General features: G+C 39.1%; 1 protein-coding gene across 3 annotated transcripts in view; it reads right to left on the bottom strand.

Annotated features, from left to right (window-relative positions):
- LOC121303643 (endoglin-like) overlaps positions 1–11936 on the bottom strand; it is a 48355-nt gene extending 36419 nt beyond the window's left edge. Inside the window, exons 1-2 of one of the 3 annotated variants that reach the window (XM_041234447.1) lie at positions 11809–11936; positions 7571–7773 (exon numbers count right to left, since the gene is read on the bottom strand). In XM_041234447.1, the coding sequence (XP_041090381.1) occupies positions 7571–7616 (46 nt within the window). In that variant the 5' untranslated portion in view covers positions 7617–7773; positions 11809–11936. Of the gene's footprint in view, positions 1–7570; positions 7774–7905; positions 7923–11808 lie in introns of those variants that run through there. The other 2 variants (XM_041234449.1, XM_041234448.1) reach the window with 2 other exon arrangements.
- Positions 11937–13443: the final 1507 nt, after the last annotated feature.

The raw sequence follows: 13443 nt of genomic DNA, 5'->3' as shown, positions 1-13443 counted from the left end.
GGTACTCCTGCATTCGTTTCCGGAGGATTTGTTTACTTTAGGTCTATTGTACTTTAAATTTGTTTTTTTGGTTTTTCAAGCATGGTAGGTTGTTGTTTTTAACCTGTGATGTTTCATGGTGTGTTTCTAACAAACACAGGAACATCTGAAGGTAATTTTAATTTACCCTTTTGGAGTGCCCGAGAGACTGGACAAAACCCATGAATTACTGGTTATTAATGAATAATATTGTGCAATGTATTGGTCACGCAATGTTCTAATTTTATACAATGCGAAATGATTATTCTTTGTGTACAATGCCAGGACGTTATGTAGTTACTGTTGTGTATGTCTCAGACACATTACAGAACCATGCAATCAAATACATAAACACAGTATAATATTGTGTACTAATCCAGAAGGAAACTTAGCAAAACCACTAGCAGAACAACTCATAATCAGAAATGGTACTGACCGGTGTGTATTGGGTCAGACCACTGGCTATCATGTCACAATTCTACCAATGGCTCAAATCATTGTAGTTCACCTACTGTTACAATGTATTACCCATTTGACCCCATTCAGACTGTTAGCTTTTTATTAAATAACTTGGTATCCATAAACAGTTCTCTCTTTGCATTTTAATGTCCAAAGAATATTGAACCTTTCCCTTTGATATCAAATTCTATTCAAAGCTTCCCCCTGCTTTACCCAAGAGCTCTCTTGGCAGCCTGTCAATGTATACTCAGCACTCTAAAAGAAACAAACACATGCCGGTTTACTTTAAGCTGTCTCTTATTTCTTCATTATAGTCTGATAATTTATTTTTCAGCTATATTGTTGTGTATTTTGTTTCCATTTCATCCTCATACTAACAGCATTGTTTAAACCTCGTACACAGATCTGAGACATACTGCACATACTGCAGAAACTGCTCGTACACAGATCTGAGACATACTGCAGAAACTGCTCGTACACAGATCTGAGACATACTGCAGAAACTGCTCGTACACAGATCCGAGACATACTGCAGAAACTGCTCGTACACAGATCCGAGACATACTGCAGAAACTGCTCGTACACAGATCCGAGACATACTGCAGAAACTGCTCGTACACAGATCCGAGACATACTGCAGAAACTGCTCGTACACAGATCCGAGACATACTGCAGAAACTGCTCGTACACAGATCCGAGACATACTGCAGAAACTGCTCGTACACAGATCCGAGACATACTGCAGAAACTGCTCGTACACAGATCCGAGACATACTGCAGAAACTGCTCGTACACAGACCCGAGACATACTGCAGAAACTGCTCGTACACAGATCCGAGACATACTGCAGAAACTGCTCGTACACAGATCCGAGACATACTGCAGAAACTGCTCGTACACAGATCCGAGACATACTGCAGAAACTGCTCGTACACAGATCCGAGACATACTGCAGAAACTGCTCGTACACAGATCTGAGACATACTGCAGAAACTGCTCGTACACAGATCTGAGACATACTGCAGAAACTGCTCGTACACAGATCCGAGACATACTGCAGAAACTGCTCGTACACAGATCCGAGACATACTGCAGAAACTGCTCGTACACAGATCTGAGACATACTGCAGAAACTGCTCGTACACAGATCCGAGACATACTGCAGAAACTGCTCGTACACAGATCTGAGACATACTGCAGAAACTGCTCGTACACAGATCTGAGACATACTGCAGAAACTGCTCGTACACAGATCTGAGACATACTGCAGAAACTGCTCGTACACAGATCTGAGACATACTGCAGAAACTGCTCGTACACAGATCCGAGACATACTGCAGAAACTGCTCGTACACAGATCCGAGACATACTGCAGAAACTGCTCGTACACAGATCTGAGACATACTGCAGAAACTGCTCGTACACAGATCTGAGACATACTGCAGAAACTGCTCGTACACAGATCTGAGACATACTGCAGAAACTGCTCGTACACAGATCTGAGACATACTGCAGAAACTGCTCGTACACAGATCTGAGACATACTGCAGAAACTGCTCGTACACAGATCCGAGACATACTGCAGAAACTGCTCGTACACAGATCTGAGACATACTGCAGAAACTGCTCGTACACAGATCTGAGACATACTGCAGAAACTGCTCGTACACAGATCTGAGAGACATACTGCAGAAACTGCTCGTACACAGATCTGAGACATACTGCAGAAACTGCTCGTACACAGATCTGAGACATACTGCAGAAACTGCTCGTACACAGATCTGAGACATACTGCAGAAACTGCTCGTACACAGATCTGAGATATACTGCAGAAACTGCTCGTACACAGATCTGAGATATACTGCAGAAACTGCTCGTACACAGATCTGAGATATACTGCAGAAACTGCTCGTACACAGACCCGAGACATACTGCAGAAACTGCTCGTACACAGATCTGAGACATACTGCAGAAACTGCTCGTACACAGATCTGAGATATACTGCAGAAACTGCTCGTACACAGATCTGAGATATACTGCATGAAACTGCTCGTACACAGATCTGAGATATACTGCAGAAACTGCTCGTACACAGATCTGAGATATACTGCAGAAACTGCTTGTACACAGGGAACATTTAGTACTCTCTAGACTCAAGGGAACACTTAGTACTCTCTAGACTCAAGGGAACACTTCGTACTCTCTAGACTCGAGGGGACACTTAGTACTCTCAAGTCTCAAAGGAACACTTAGTACTCTATAGACTCGAGGGGACACTTAGTACTCTCTAGACTCAAGGGAACACTTAGTACTCTCTAGACTCAAGGGAACACTTAGTACTTTCTAGACTCAAGGGGACACTTAGTACTCTCTAGACTCGAGGGGACACTTAGTACTCTCTAGACTCGAGGGGACACTTAGTACTTTCTAGACTCAAGGGGACTCTTAGTACTCTATAGACTCGAGGGGACACTTAGTACTCTCTAGACTCAAGGGAACACTTAGTACTCTCTAGACTCAAGGGAACACTTAGTACTCTCTAGACTCGAGGGGACACTTAGTACTCTCTAGACTCGAGGGAACACTTAGTACTCTCTAGACTCGAGGGGACACTTAGTACTCTCTAGACTCGAGGGGACACTTAGTACTCTCTAGACTCGAGGGGACACTTAGTACTCTCTAGACTCGAGGGGACTCTTAGTACTCTATAGACTCGAGGGGACACTTAGTACTCTCTAGACTCGAGGGAACACTTAGTACTCTCTAGACTCAAGGGAACACTTAGTACTCTCTAGACTCAAGGGAACACTTAGTACTCTACACACTCGAGGGGACACTTAGTACTCGTTGAATAACTCCTATAAAAGGTCAGTTCTGTTCCAAGCAGATTCAGAAACGTGTTGGCAGTGGATACTGGGCTCTGTACATTTGCAGGCTGCTTTTTCATGTTTCTTTAAACAACAGCAGCAATTCACAGCTTTGTGCATTTTGGATTCTGCTGGAATCTCTATCATGAAAGAGTCTATTGAGAGCCAGACATGACGGACAGCACTGTCCTTCCTTTTCAATGATTACTGGTGGGACTTTAACGATCAGCATCTCATCTTTGTCGCTCTTCAATTAACAGGCCTTGCATTGTAATATAATGTAATGTAAATATTATCCTACTGTACCTAAACCATCTAAATTCACTCCAATGAACACAAGAGCCAGAAGTCCAGGAGCTGGGTGTAACGCAGACAGTGTGACAGCACTGAGTGATGCCCCTTTGGTTTCTCCAAGCCTTGGTCAGGGTCAGTATATTGAATAGGCTGTTTGGATCCAAGGTTAGGGCTGGCTCTAGTAGGCTGGCATCCACTCCACACACCTATTGTCCTGCCGTTTCCTCGTCGAGAGGCAGTGCTCTCCATCCAGAGGAAGGTAAACAAGCTCTTATCAGGACTGCACAGAAGGACTTGTGTCACAGCGCAGTCACCCTGTCGCGGCGCCACTTAAAGGGGTTTGTGGGGCCGTGGGGGACGAGGCTTCTCCTCTGGTGGAGGCACACAGGTAAAGGTACCCCAAACTGTCCCAGTTGTCTTTCAAAACTGGGACCCAGTTCCCAGAATGTCCTCTTTCTAACCCTCAGACTGTGCATGTCCTTAGGTAGCAATAATAATAATAATAATAATAATAATAATAATAAATAATAATAATAAAAAAGTTAGAATGTTCAAGGTCGTGAAATTCTATCCAGGAACAAGAACAACAATTAACCACACATTCATGGGAAATCAATTTAATGGGGCTGCATTCCCCAACATCGTACAACACATCTGGTGTGGATTAGTGGAACAACTTGAAACAAATGGCGTTGCAAAATTTCATGAAATTTCAAGTGAGAGGCTCTGATGGGTTAGCTTCATAAACTCTTAAAAACTTCTGCCAAACAATTCTTACAGTATACAGTCTGTGCAACGTAACTTCAATCAATAAATATGCTTTAAACATAACAATATAAGGGAGGCCAAAATGCACATTATCTTATATTTTTATTTTAAAGTAATTTTGACAAATTAATATTAGCTGTATTTGTGATAAGGTAAAAACAATTATTATATGATCTATAAAATCATCACTCCTTTTATTTTCCATACATTACTTTGAATCCAAAGCATTTTTGAACACACCTCAGAGCGAATTTAAATTGAATGGATCAAACCAAGTTTCAACACAGTTGTTTGTTCTGAAGAAATAGCTAACATATGGGTGCATCTACTATATCCTCATCAAGCTGGGGGGGTGCAGACCGGTACATCCCCCCCCCAGGATCTCAGCCCCAGAGATAAGAGAAAGAATGCCATCCCTTTTCATAGCGGCTGGCACTAGCGTGATTGGGGAATATTCCACATGTTTATCAGGCTTGCTGTAATGAGCTCTGCCTCCCTTGTGTGTGCGAGTGAGTGGTAATGAGGCGTGTGGAGCTCGCAGCTTATGGCACACTCTGGAAAGTGAGCCTGGACCTCCGCGACCCTTTAACCACATTCCAGGCATCGTTCCCACTGGATCTGCTTTTGAGTATAGTGCTTACACTGATTATTATTATTATTATTATTATTATTATTATTATTAGCTTTACCTGTTAAGAAACGTAGTTCAGTCAGTGCGTTTACATGAGCATAAGAATTCTGATATTTTTCGGATAACTAATTCCGATATCAAAAGTCATGTAAACACACTTTTCTGTAGTCAGAATATTCCGAAAGCCTGTTTTCAGAAAACAGCACCTAGAAATTTCCGATTAAATTCCGAAAACTAACAAAATGTATATCACGTAAACACACTTTTCGGAAAACTTATTCCGATACTGCGCATGTGCAAACTTTGACCTTCATTCCTGCAAGTGGTTTTAGAAAACAGAGAAAACAATAATAATCTGCAGTCAGTCTGCATGCATTCATTTGTCTAGTTAGGGATAAAGTAATACATTTGTTAAAGTCTGTATGTATTTGTTGATAGCCCATACTGAAGCAGCAAATGTTTTCCAGCTTTAAAATGACGTGAGAATTTAAAATAATGTCTGCAAAAGAAACTGGTAATATAGTAATGAGCGTTTCCTAATGGTTACTTACTATACATCATATAAACATTTAAAATGCCAAGTTGTATTTTGAAATGCCTTAAACATAAGGAGACTGAGTTCACAGATATGATCGACTGACAGTTGAGAATCATCCAGTAAGTGCATTGTGCCTCCCTGTCCTTTACTAAAATAACACTGTGCAACATGTTAATAAGCTGGTTATTACCAGTCAACTCGGTGAAAAAGCGATCAGAGTGTCCTCCTATGAAGAACCCTCAGGGAGTGAAAATTGAGAGAAAAACCCAAATCCAGCAGATACTTCTCACCGTGTAGTGGCAGAAAAACAGGGTTGGGTTTTTTTTTTTTTTTTTTTTTTTTAACCCAATTCTCTGCTACACTATGGATATGCAAACTCACAATAGGGTAATTGTGTAAATTATTTGTGGGGGCTCTGTACAGCATATAACATGATTCTAGTTTATGTATGAACTCAGAATACCAAAGCTGTCATGAGGGAAACATCTTTTATTAAGACCACATTAGGATCTCCAGCTTCTATTATAAAAGCTTCCCACTACTGGAATGTTACATAACTATCCTGCTATACAGTAAATGCAAAAGTTCAGAACTGAAAAATGTATTTTAGAAAATGTATAAAGCCAACGGACTAAACAGCAACCAAGTCCTCAGTGCTAAGATGTTTTGAAATGAAATGCTCACCATATGTCCAGGTTTCAAAATATACCTGCCTCTTACGAGATACAAAGTGCACCATTGGAACAGCATGACAACACCCAGTGTATTAACCTGACGAAACCCCAGCAGACACACAAGCAGATCACAGCATTACCAGCAACAGAGACTCAAAGGATCTGCAGATCACAGCATTACCAGCAACAGAGACTGAAATGATCTGCAGATCACAGCATTACCAGCAACAGAGACTCAAATGATCTGCAGATCTCAGCATTACCAGCAACAGAGACTCAAATGATCTGCAGATCGCAGCATTACCAGAAACAGAGACTCAAATGATCTGCAGATTACAGCATTACCAGGAACAGATATTCAAAGAATCTGGAGATCTCAGCATTAACAGCAACAGAGACTCAAAGGATCTGCAGATCACAGCATTACCAGCAACAGAGACTCAAAGGATCTGCAGACAGTGGTTCTGATACAGTAACACACAGCCGGCATTCAAACCACTGCAATGGGTTGCACAAGTGTACGAGAGGCTCCTACCATTGTGACGCCTTACTAGGGGAGTATGTCAAGACTGTGGTACCGTTTTAACAACGAATACCATTGTTGGTGCCCACTGTGCTACAATTGCCCATCAATACAAACAAGTGGCTTTGCGATTGTAGTGCGACTGCCATTGAAGAACGCTAGTATATTTGAAAAGCAGTCTGGAGTGCTGATTGTTCATTCCTGCCCTCAGATAGAGATCTGTGTCTCCAGGGGAGACAAGTGGTCGCGTCAGTAGGTCTCACTGCCACCCAGTCTCGACTGCCGGGGGGGTGGGGGGGGTCGGGGGGTTTAAAGCTGCTTATTTAGACTCATGACGGCATTTTAATTTTTTTCAAAGTATCTAAGAGGCAGTCTGTCTGTTAGCCTGCGTCGTGTTATCTGATGGTTACATAATGCTCCTGCCGAGTCTCTCTTCCGGAGGACACAGGTCTCCTCGGCCGCGAGCAGCTTGTGTGACAGACGGTTTTCTTATTAGCTGTTCTTGCTCTGAACTGTTCATGGAGGGGGAGTGGGGTTTCCTTGACATTGTGTAACCAGAACTGAGCCTGAGACTGCAGGCAGTGTAGCAAAGGGAATGGGAGGCACTTTGGCCTAGTAATGAAAGCTGAGGAACTGTGAAAGTGTGCAGCTACTAGGGTTCGTTTTATGTGCCTTTATCTTACAAAATAGTAACTAGCAACACACACACTCACATAACAAACAGGGAGCAACTCTCATGGGGTAATATCAGAACAAACTGTAAAGCTAAATGAATAAGCAAGTAGACAGTACACTTACTTGTGAGCGCAGCAATCAGCACAGCGATCAGTACAGCGACCTTCATGCTTCTGGAGTTCCGTGGTCTGTACTCTACCCTGTGTCAAGAAGTTCAGGCACTAGCCCAACTGTCTCTCTCTGGCAACACTGTGGCTGGGAGTTTGGAAAGAGGTCCGTTGAACAGGATCGTCCACGCAAATCCAGCCTTGACGGGTCTTAGAAAGCTGAAGGAAAAGCACAAGCATACACAATCTTACAAGTTGCTTTTTGCACCACATTTCAAAATACAATTATGAAGCTAATTTGCTAAGCGCTGTACCTTAAAGGTAAAGTTTCAGTTGAAAACCCTCAAATACCTGAAGCTCCCTGAAAATGCAGTCATTAAAGTTCAATCCCAGCTAATTTGCCTCAGAAGGAAAACAAGCTGCTTTCAGGTTTTCAAAAGCCAGCGTGTTTTAAAGTTCCTCTCCTCTTGGAACTGTGGCATGTAAGAACAGCGTGTTTGTAATTTCCCATGAACATTACCAATGTGGTTACCCAGAAGACATGGGTTCCACCCACGAATATCATAAAACAACAAAATAAAATAAAAAGTGATGACTCAAATTAAAAACAACATGCGGAGACAAAAATGATTGCACAAATCAGCTGTAAAAGGAAGTGCCAGGACATATTATCAGTTCAACCCAGGCTTACTGAATCACTGTTTTTTGCCCCCAAAAAAGAAAGCAAAAAACATTACCTTGTGTATGCTGCTAGGGAATCAAATGTGTTACACACTTTTAATAAAGTGTTTTACTCAGTTTTCACTATAGCTGAAAGTTGAAATTATCAATGAGACGTTATTATTCATTATCAATGACACGTTAGCTATGTTATTGCCACAGCTTGCAGATGTGCAAGGTATTAAAGTACATTTCCTGGCTCTCTTATGGCTCAGGAAGCTAAACATTTTAGCTCATTTTTTATTTACTGATATTTTCCCAGAAGCTTACAGAAACCTTTTTAAATATGAAAAATAAATGTATCTTACATGGCACTGAATATTAATCTCAAAAGATCAAATGCGAGTGTGAAAAAAACAAAACATTTTGGGGGCATTTTTGTCATAGAATAGAACAGAATAGAATCCAGAAAGTCACACATAACTGTATAGAATTGAACAGAATAGAATTCAGAGTCACACATAAATCTATAGAATTGAATAGAACAGAATTCAGAGTCACACATAAATCTATAGAATTGAATAGAATAGAATTCATAGTCACACATACATGTACAGAATTTAATAGAATTGAATTCAGAGTCACACATAAATGTATAGAACTGAATAGAATTCAGAAAGTCACACATAAATGTATAGAATTTAATAGAACTGTCACACAAACGTACAGAACTGAATATAATAGAATTCAGAAAGTCACACATAACTGTATAGAATTGAACAGAATAGAATTCAGAGTCACACATAAATGTACAGAATTGAATACAATAGAATTCAGAAAGTCAAACAAACGTTTGTCATGGTATTTGCAATGTAATTGTGTAGCTGTAATTGTGTCATTTTATTTTTCCAAAGCAGCTGCCACGCGTTACCATAATTCTGTATTTTACTAAAGCTGCTCTTATATACCTAGTTCCTTAAAATTGTGATTAGCACACTGTTTGAACACCAATGTAGAAGTCTAGTGTAATAAAAATAATTGAACTGAATAGAATAGCATTCAGAAAGTGACACTGACATATGGAATTATTATTATTATTATTATTATTATATTATTATTATTATTATTATTATTATTATTATTATGTATGCTCAGTGTGTTATAACATTTGGAGAATTGCAGGTCGTAAACGGTGGCAATGCATTTCCCACAAATTCAGCAAGTACAATAACCAAATAATAATAAAAATAATATATAAATAAATAAATAAATAACAATAATAAAAAGTGTACATTACGAACACTAACGCAATAGACATAAAAACCATAGCGTTCCTGCTCTACAAGTGTTTCTACAGGCACTAACTCCCGCGCAATCCTTCTCTGCCGATTCGAACTCTCTCACGGGCGCTGTGTCCCACAACGCAGCTGGGAGTCGTGCATGTCGAAAACGTATTAATTTCCAATTAAGTACTGAATCAACGAAAAATTCTATGAAAATTAAATAATCCAAATGTGTGTGCGGGGGTGGGGGGGAGGGGGCAGGTAGTATTACTGTACTACTATCAATGTAGTGACAAAAATTTGAGAAAATGTCCCCACAAAGACAGTAAGTCCTGAAAAAACGACGTTGTGGGGATGTCCCCATTTTGTAAAACCCATTTTAGGAACTAAATATGCCTTTAAAAAAAACAACTAAAAGTGTCATAATATTTAGTTTGTTGTCGACTTTCACCCTGTGAATAAAAACATAGTGAGAGTCAATTAGAAGACCCCACAAGTATGGGAATACAAATGTGTGTGTGTGTGTGTGTATATATATATATATATATATATATATATATATATATATATATATATATATATATATATATATATATATATATATAATTTTAAAAAAAAAGGTAAATAGGAAGACAACTGTTGGTTGCGTTTTCTTCTATATTTAATGGTTATTTTGTAGGACTCTATATATTAAACAAATACATCCATCATCAAAAGGAGAATGGTGTGCACGTTTAACTCGACATGTTCTTTATAAACAGAACTATCAAACAAAAGATTTTCCCATAAGGATATAGAACTGGTCAAAATACGGAGGGTATATCAAGTAGCCTACTATTCATTTGGTTTGTCTCGGAAAGTGTGAGAACCGGACAAATCTTTTCTCACAGCTAACAAATATCCATACATAAGCAACATCCGGTGTTTAACTGAACGCACTGTATTAACCCTCAATCGTACATACAGGCAACAGCACGTAGTCCTCTATCTGGAGCCTATATTCCAGCGAGTTCATAAGCAGGTCAGGACCGTGCAGCAGTTTATTAACTGGTGGTAAATGCGTTGGAGGCTGTGTGGTCCAGTGGTTAAAGAAAAAAGGAGTAGTAATCAGGAGGTCCCCTGCTCAAATCCCGGCTCACTCACTCTCTGTGAGACCCTGAGCAAGTCACTTAACCTCCCTGTGCTCTGTCTTTCAGAGAGATGTTGCTGTAAACGACTCTGCAGCTGATGCATACATCTTTTTAAGTCGCCTTGGATAAAGGTGTCTGCTAAAATAATGTGTATTTCGGAATGTATTTTTTTAAAACAGGTTGATGAGGTATTCACAGGATGTATTACTGAGCAAAGCTGTACGATCCTCGGGAGAAAACTCTCAAATTCGCCCTTTAGATTGGAGATTCAAGACCACATCAAACGTGTGTTGCGCTGTGGCAATGTAATGGTCATTGACTCTTGGCCGACTTCATCCGGAAATGGCACTTCAGTCCCTTTCTTTAAATACTATTACAATGAGTAGATCTGATAAACTCTTGTTGAGTAATTGGAAAAAAATTTAAACCACGCAATATCAGAGGCCAACAGCGGTCCAGACAATGTTAATCTGGCAGTTCCTGATGGACCGATAACATGTGTATGCGTATATATATATAATATATATATATCTAATATATCAGTATATATATCTACTATATATATGATATATATATATATAATCAAAGCTATACAACATTTCGATATGTATGTATGTACATATCTTATATCAATATATATATATATATATATATATATATATATATATATATATATATATATATATATATATATATAGCTAAGCCCTCTTTGAGCCGATATACTCGATGATAATATAATATATATATATATATATATATATATATTATATATATATATATATATATATATTACATTCGCTTGACTATCTGTAAGCTACTGTTTAATTTAAACACGTAACATATGATATCTAGCAGAATCAAACTGGTCTACACACAATAACTGTACTTCCTCATGAAAAAAAAAACAAAAAAAACAAACAAACAAAAAAAAAAACAATAAATACATTTACTCTTTTTATCCAATCTATATAATGCAGCAGACACACATTTAAACAATCAGCACACCCATCTCTATTTCAAAACAAGTATTACCGAATTAAAACATACAAGTATTACCGAATTAAAACATAGCGGCATCTCCTCTGAACTACTTTTGTTGCCGTCGAACCGTAAACAGATCACAAACACACAACTAAAATAATCACACCGAACACAAACTGTAACTAAAGAAAATCACTTACTAGCTAAGGAGGACTTTTTTTCTAATGGTTTCGAAGTCTCCACTGCCGTCGGACGGAGTGTGCACAGCTTCCCAAAACTGAAGGTCCTTACATTGCTGCTGAACGTTTCGAAGCACTGCCCCGGTCCGGCATGCTGCAGCGGGACGTCACCCTGACAGACAAGCACGGCGACGAACCGGGTCTCGTAGCTTCGCACTGGGGGCGGAGCGGTAGGCGGTTCGTAATTAGTACAGTCTACCTGTGATGTAATAGCTCACTGAAACAAACCCAGTAACAGCACTGAACTGTAAAACCACACAATTAACGATCAAGATACAAATGCAACAGATTATAAATACATGCCAGTGTTTGTTTTAACTGTATGAGATTATACTTCAGATTAGTAACAATGGTTACCAAAATGTCTTTATAATCTGTTGCAGATTTAATTGTTAAACATTTGATTTACAGTGCATGCTACTTCCCAAAAGTGTGTGATGCAGGGTTTAATCATAAATATACACGCAATTGCAGTGACCATCGTCTCTATTCATTTTCATAATTTGGCTATATCACCACACTGTTTATTTAATAAAAGAAACACATACGAATATTGTATACCTTTGATAGCATTGCGTGCTTTTTAAGATAAAAGGGGAGATAGTAACGTTATATATCTACTGGAACAAGCAATGTGTAGAAGCTCGTAAATTGGGCCTAGGCCTAAGTTTGCACCACGTTTTCTCTATGAAAGGCAAACTTTATGTAGCAAAACAACTATTCCTAGTGTTATGTACATGGTTCTTACTGAATATTTCCAATGACTATATTAAAGCGAAGCAGGCGCCGGTGTTACAGACTGTAACAAGATACAACTGCACATTACGAGCTAGCTTGCTTGTATATCTTTGAATACATCACCAACAACTATTTAATACATTATAGAAATACTAAATTTGTACCACAGTGTTGTGTATTCAATATAAAGTAGTATACAGCAGGGGTGTCATTTCACAAAAAACTTGGGGGTCAGAGAATGCATTCAGGGGCCCCTCTCCATAATAACAAACATACAAACAAACAAAAAACCTCTGGCATTGCACAAATACACCTAATGAAGCTGCGGATATCGCCTAGGCTTCATTTTTGCAAATATATCAACCTGGACATCGAAATCATTTTTTTTTGTTTTTGTTTTTTGTCTTTCAGTTGCCATGACGAGCAGATCACTCAGCAGGAGATTGGTCATGGAAGTTCGTAAACAGATTTTAACCGAACTTAAAAAAAAAACAACAGACGCTCATTGTTGCAATGGCTACTGGAAGAGTGATGACTACCTTCATGATTTTAAATAATTCTCATGGAATATTTCAGCATCATTTAAACAATTGCATTTATGTTATTTTAAACCAAAGCATTTTGTTCACAGGTTTTATAAGCATTTCTTACACGTTTTGTCTTTCTGTTTAAGTCGCCAACTAGGAAATTACATGCAAGTACACTGAAGTAAAACTCCAACTTCAAATAAGTAAAACTCCAAAAGACAGATACAGGTGCAACTCTAGACTTCCACAGACGCCTGATTCACAACACATCGAGTGAATCGCTTTGTTATAAAAAGACAGGCGTTACATTCCCACTTTTAGATTCACACAT

The sequence above is a fragment of the Polyodon spathula genome, chromosome 34 (genome assembly GCF_017654505.1).
Source record: "Polyodon spathula isolate WHYD16114869_AA chromosome 34, ASM1765450v1, whole genome shotgun sequence".
Lineage (NCBI taxonomy): Eukaryota > Metazoa > Chordata > Actinopteri > Acipenseriformes > Polyodontidae > Polyodon > Polyodon spathula.
The sequence above is the reverse complement of the archived record's forward strand: the minus strand, read 5'-3'. Positions and strand labels throughout refer to the sequence as shown.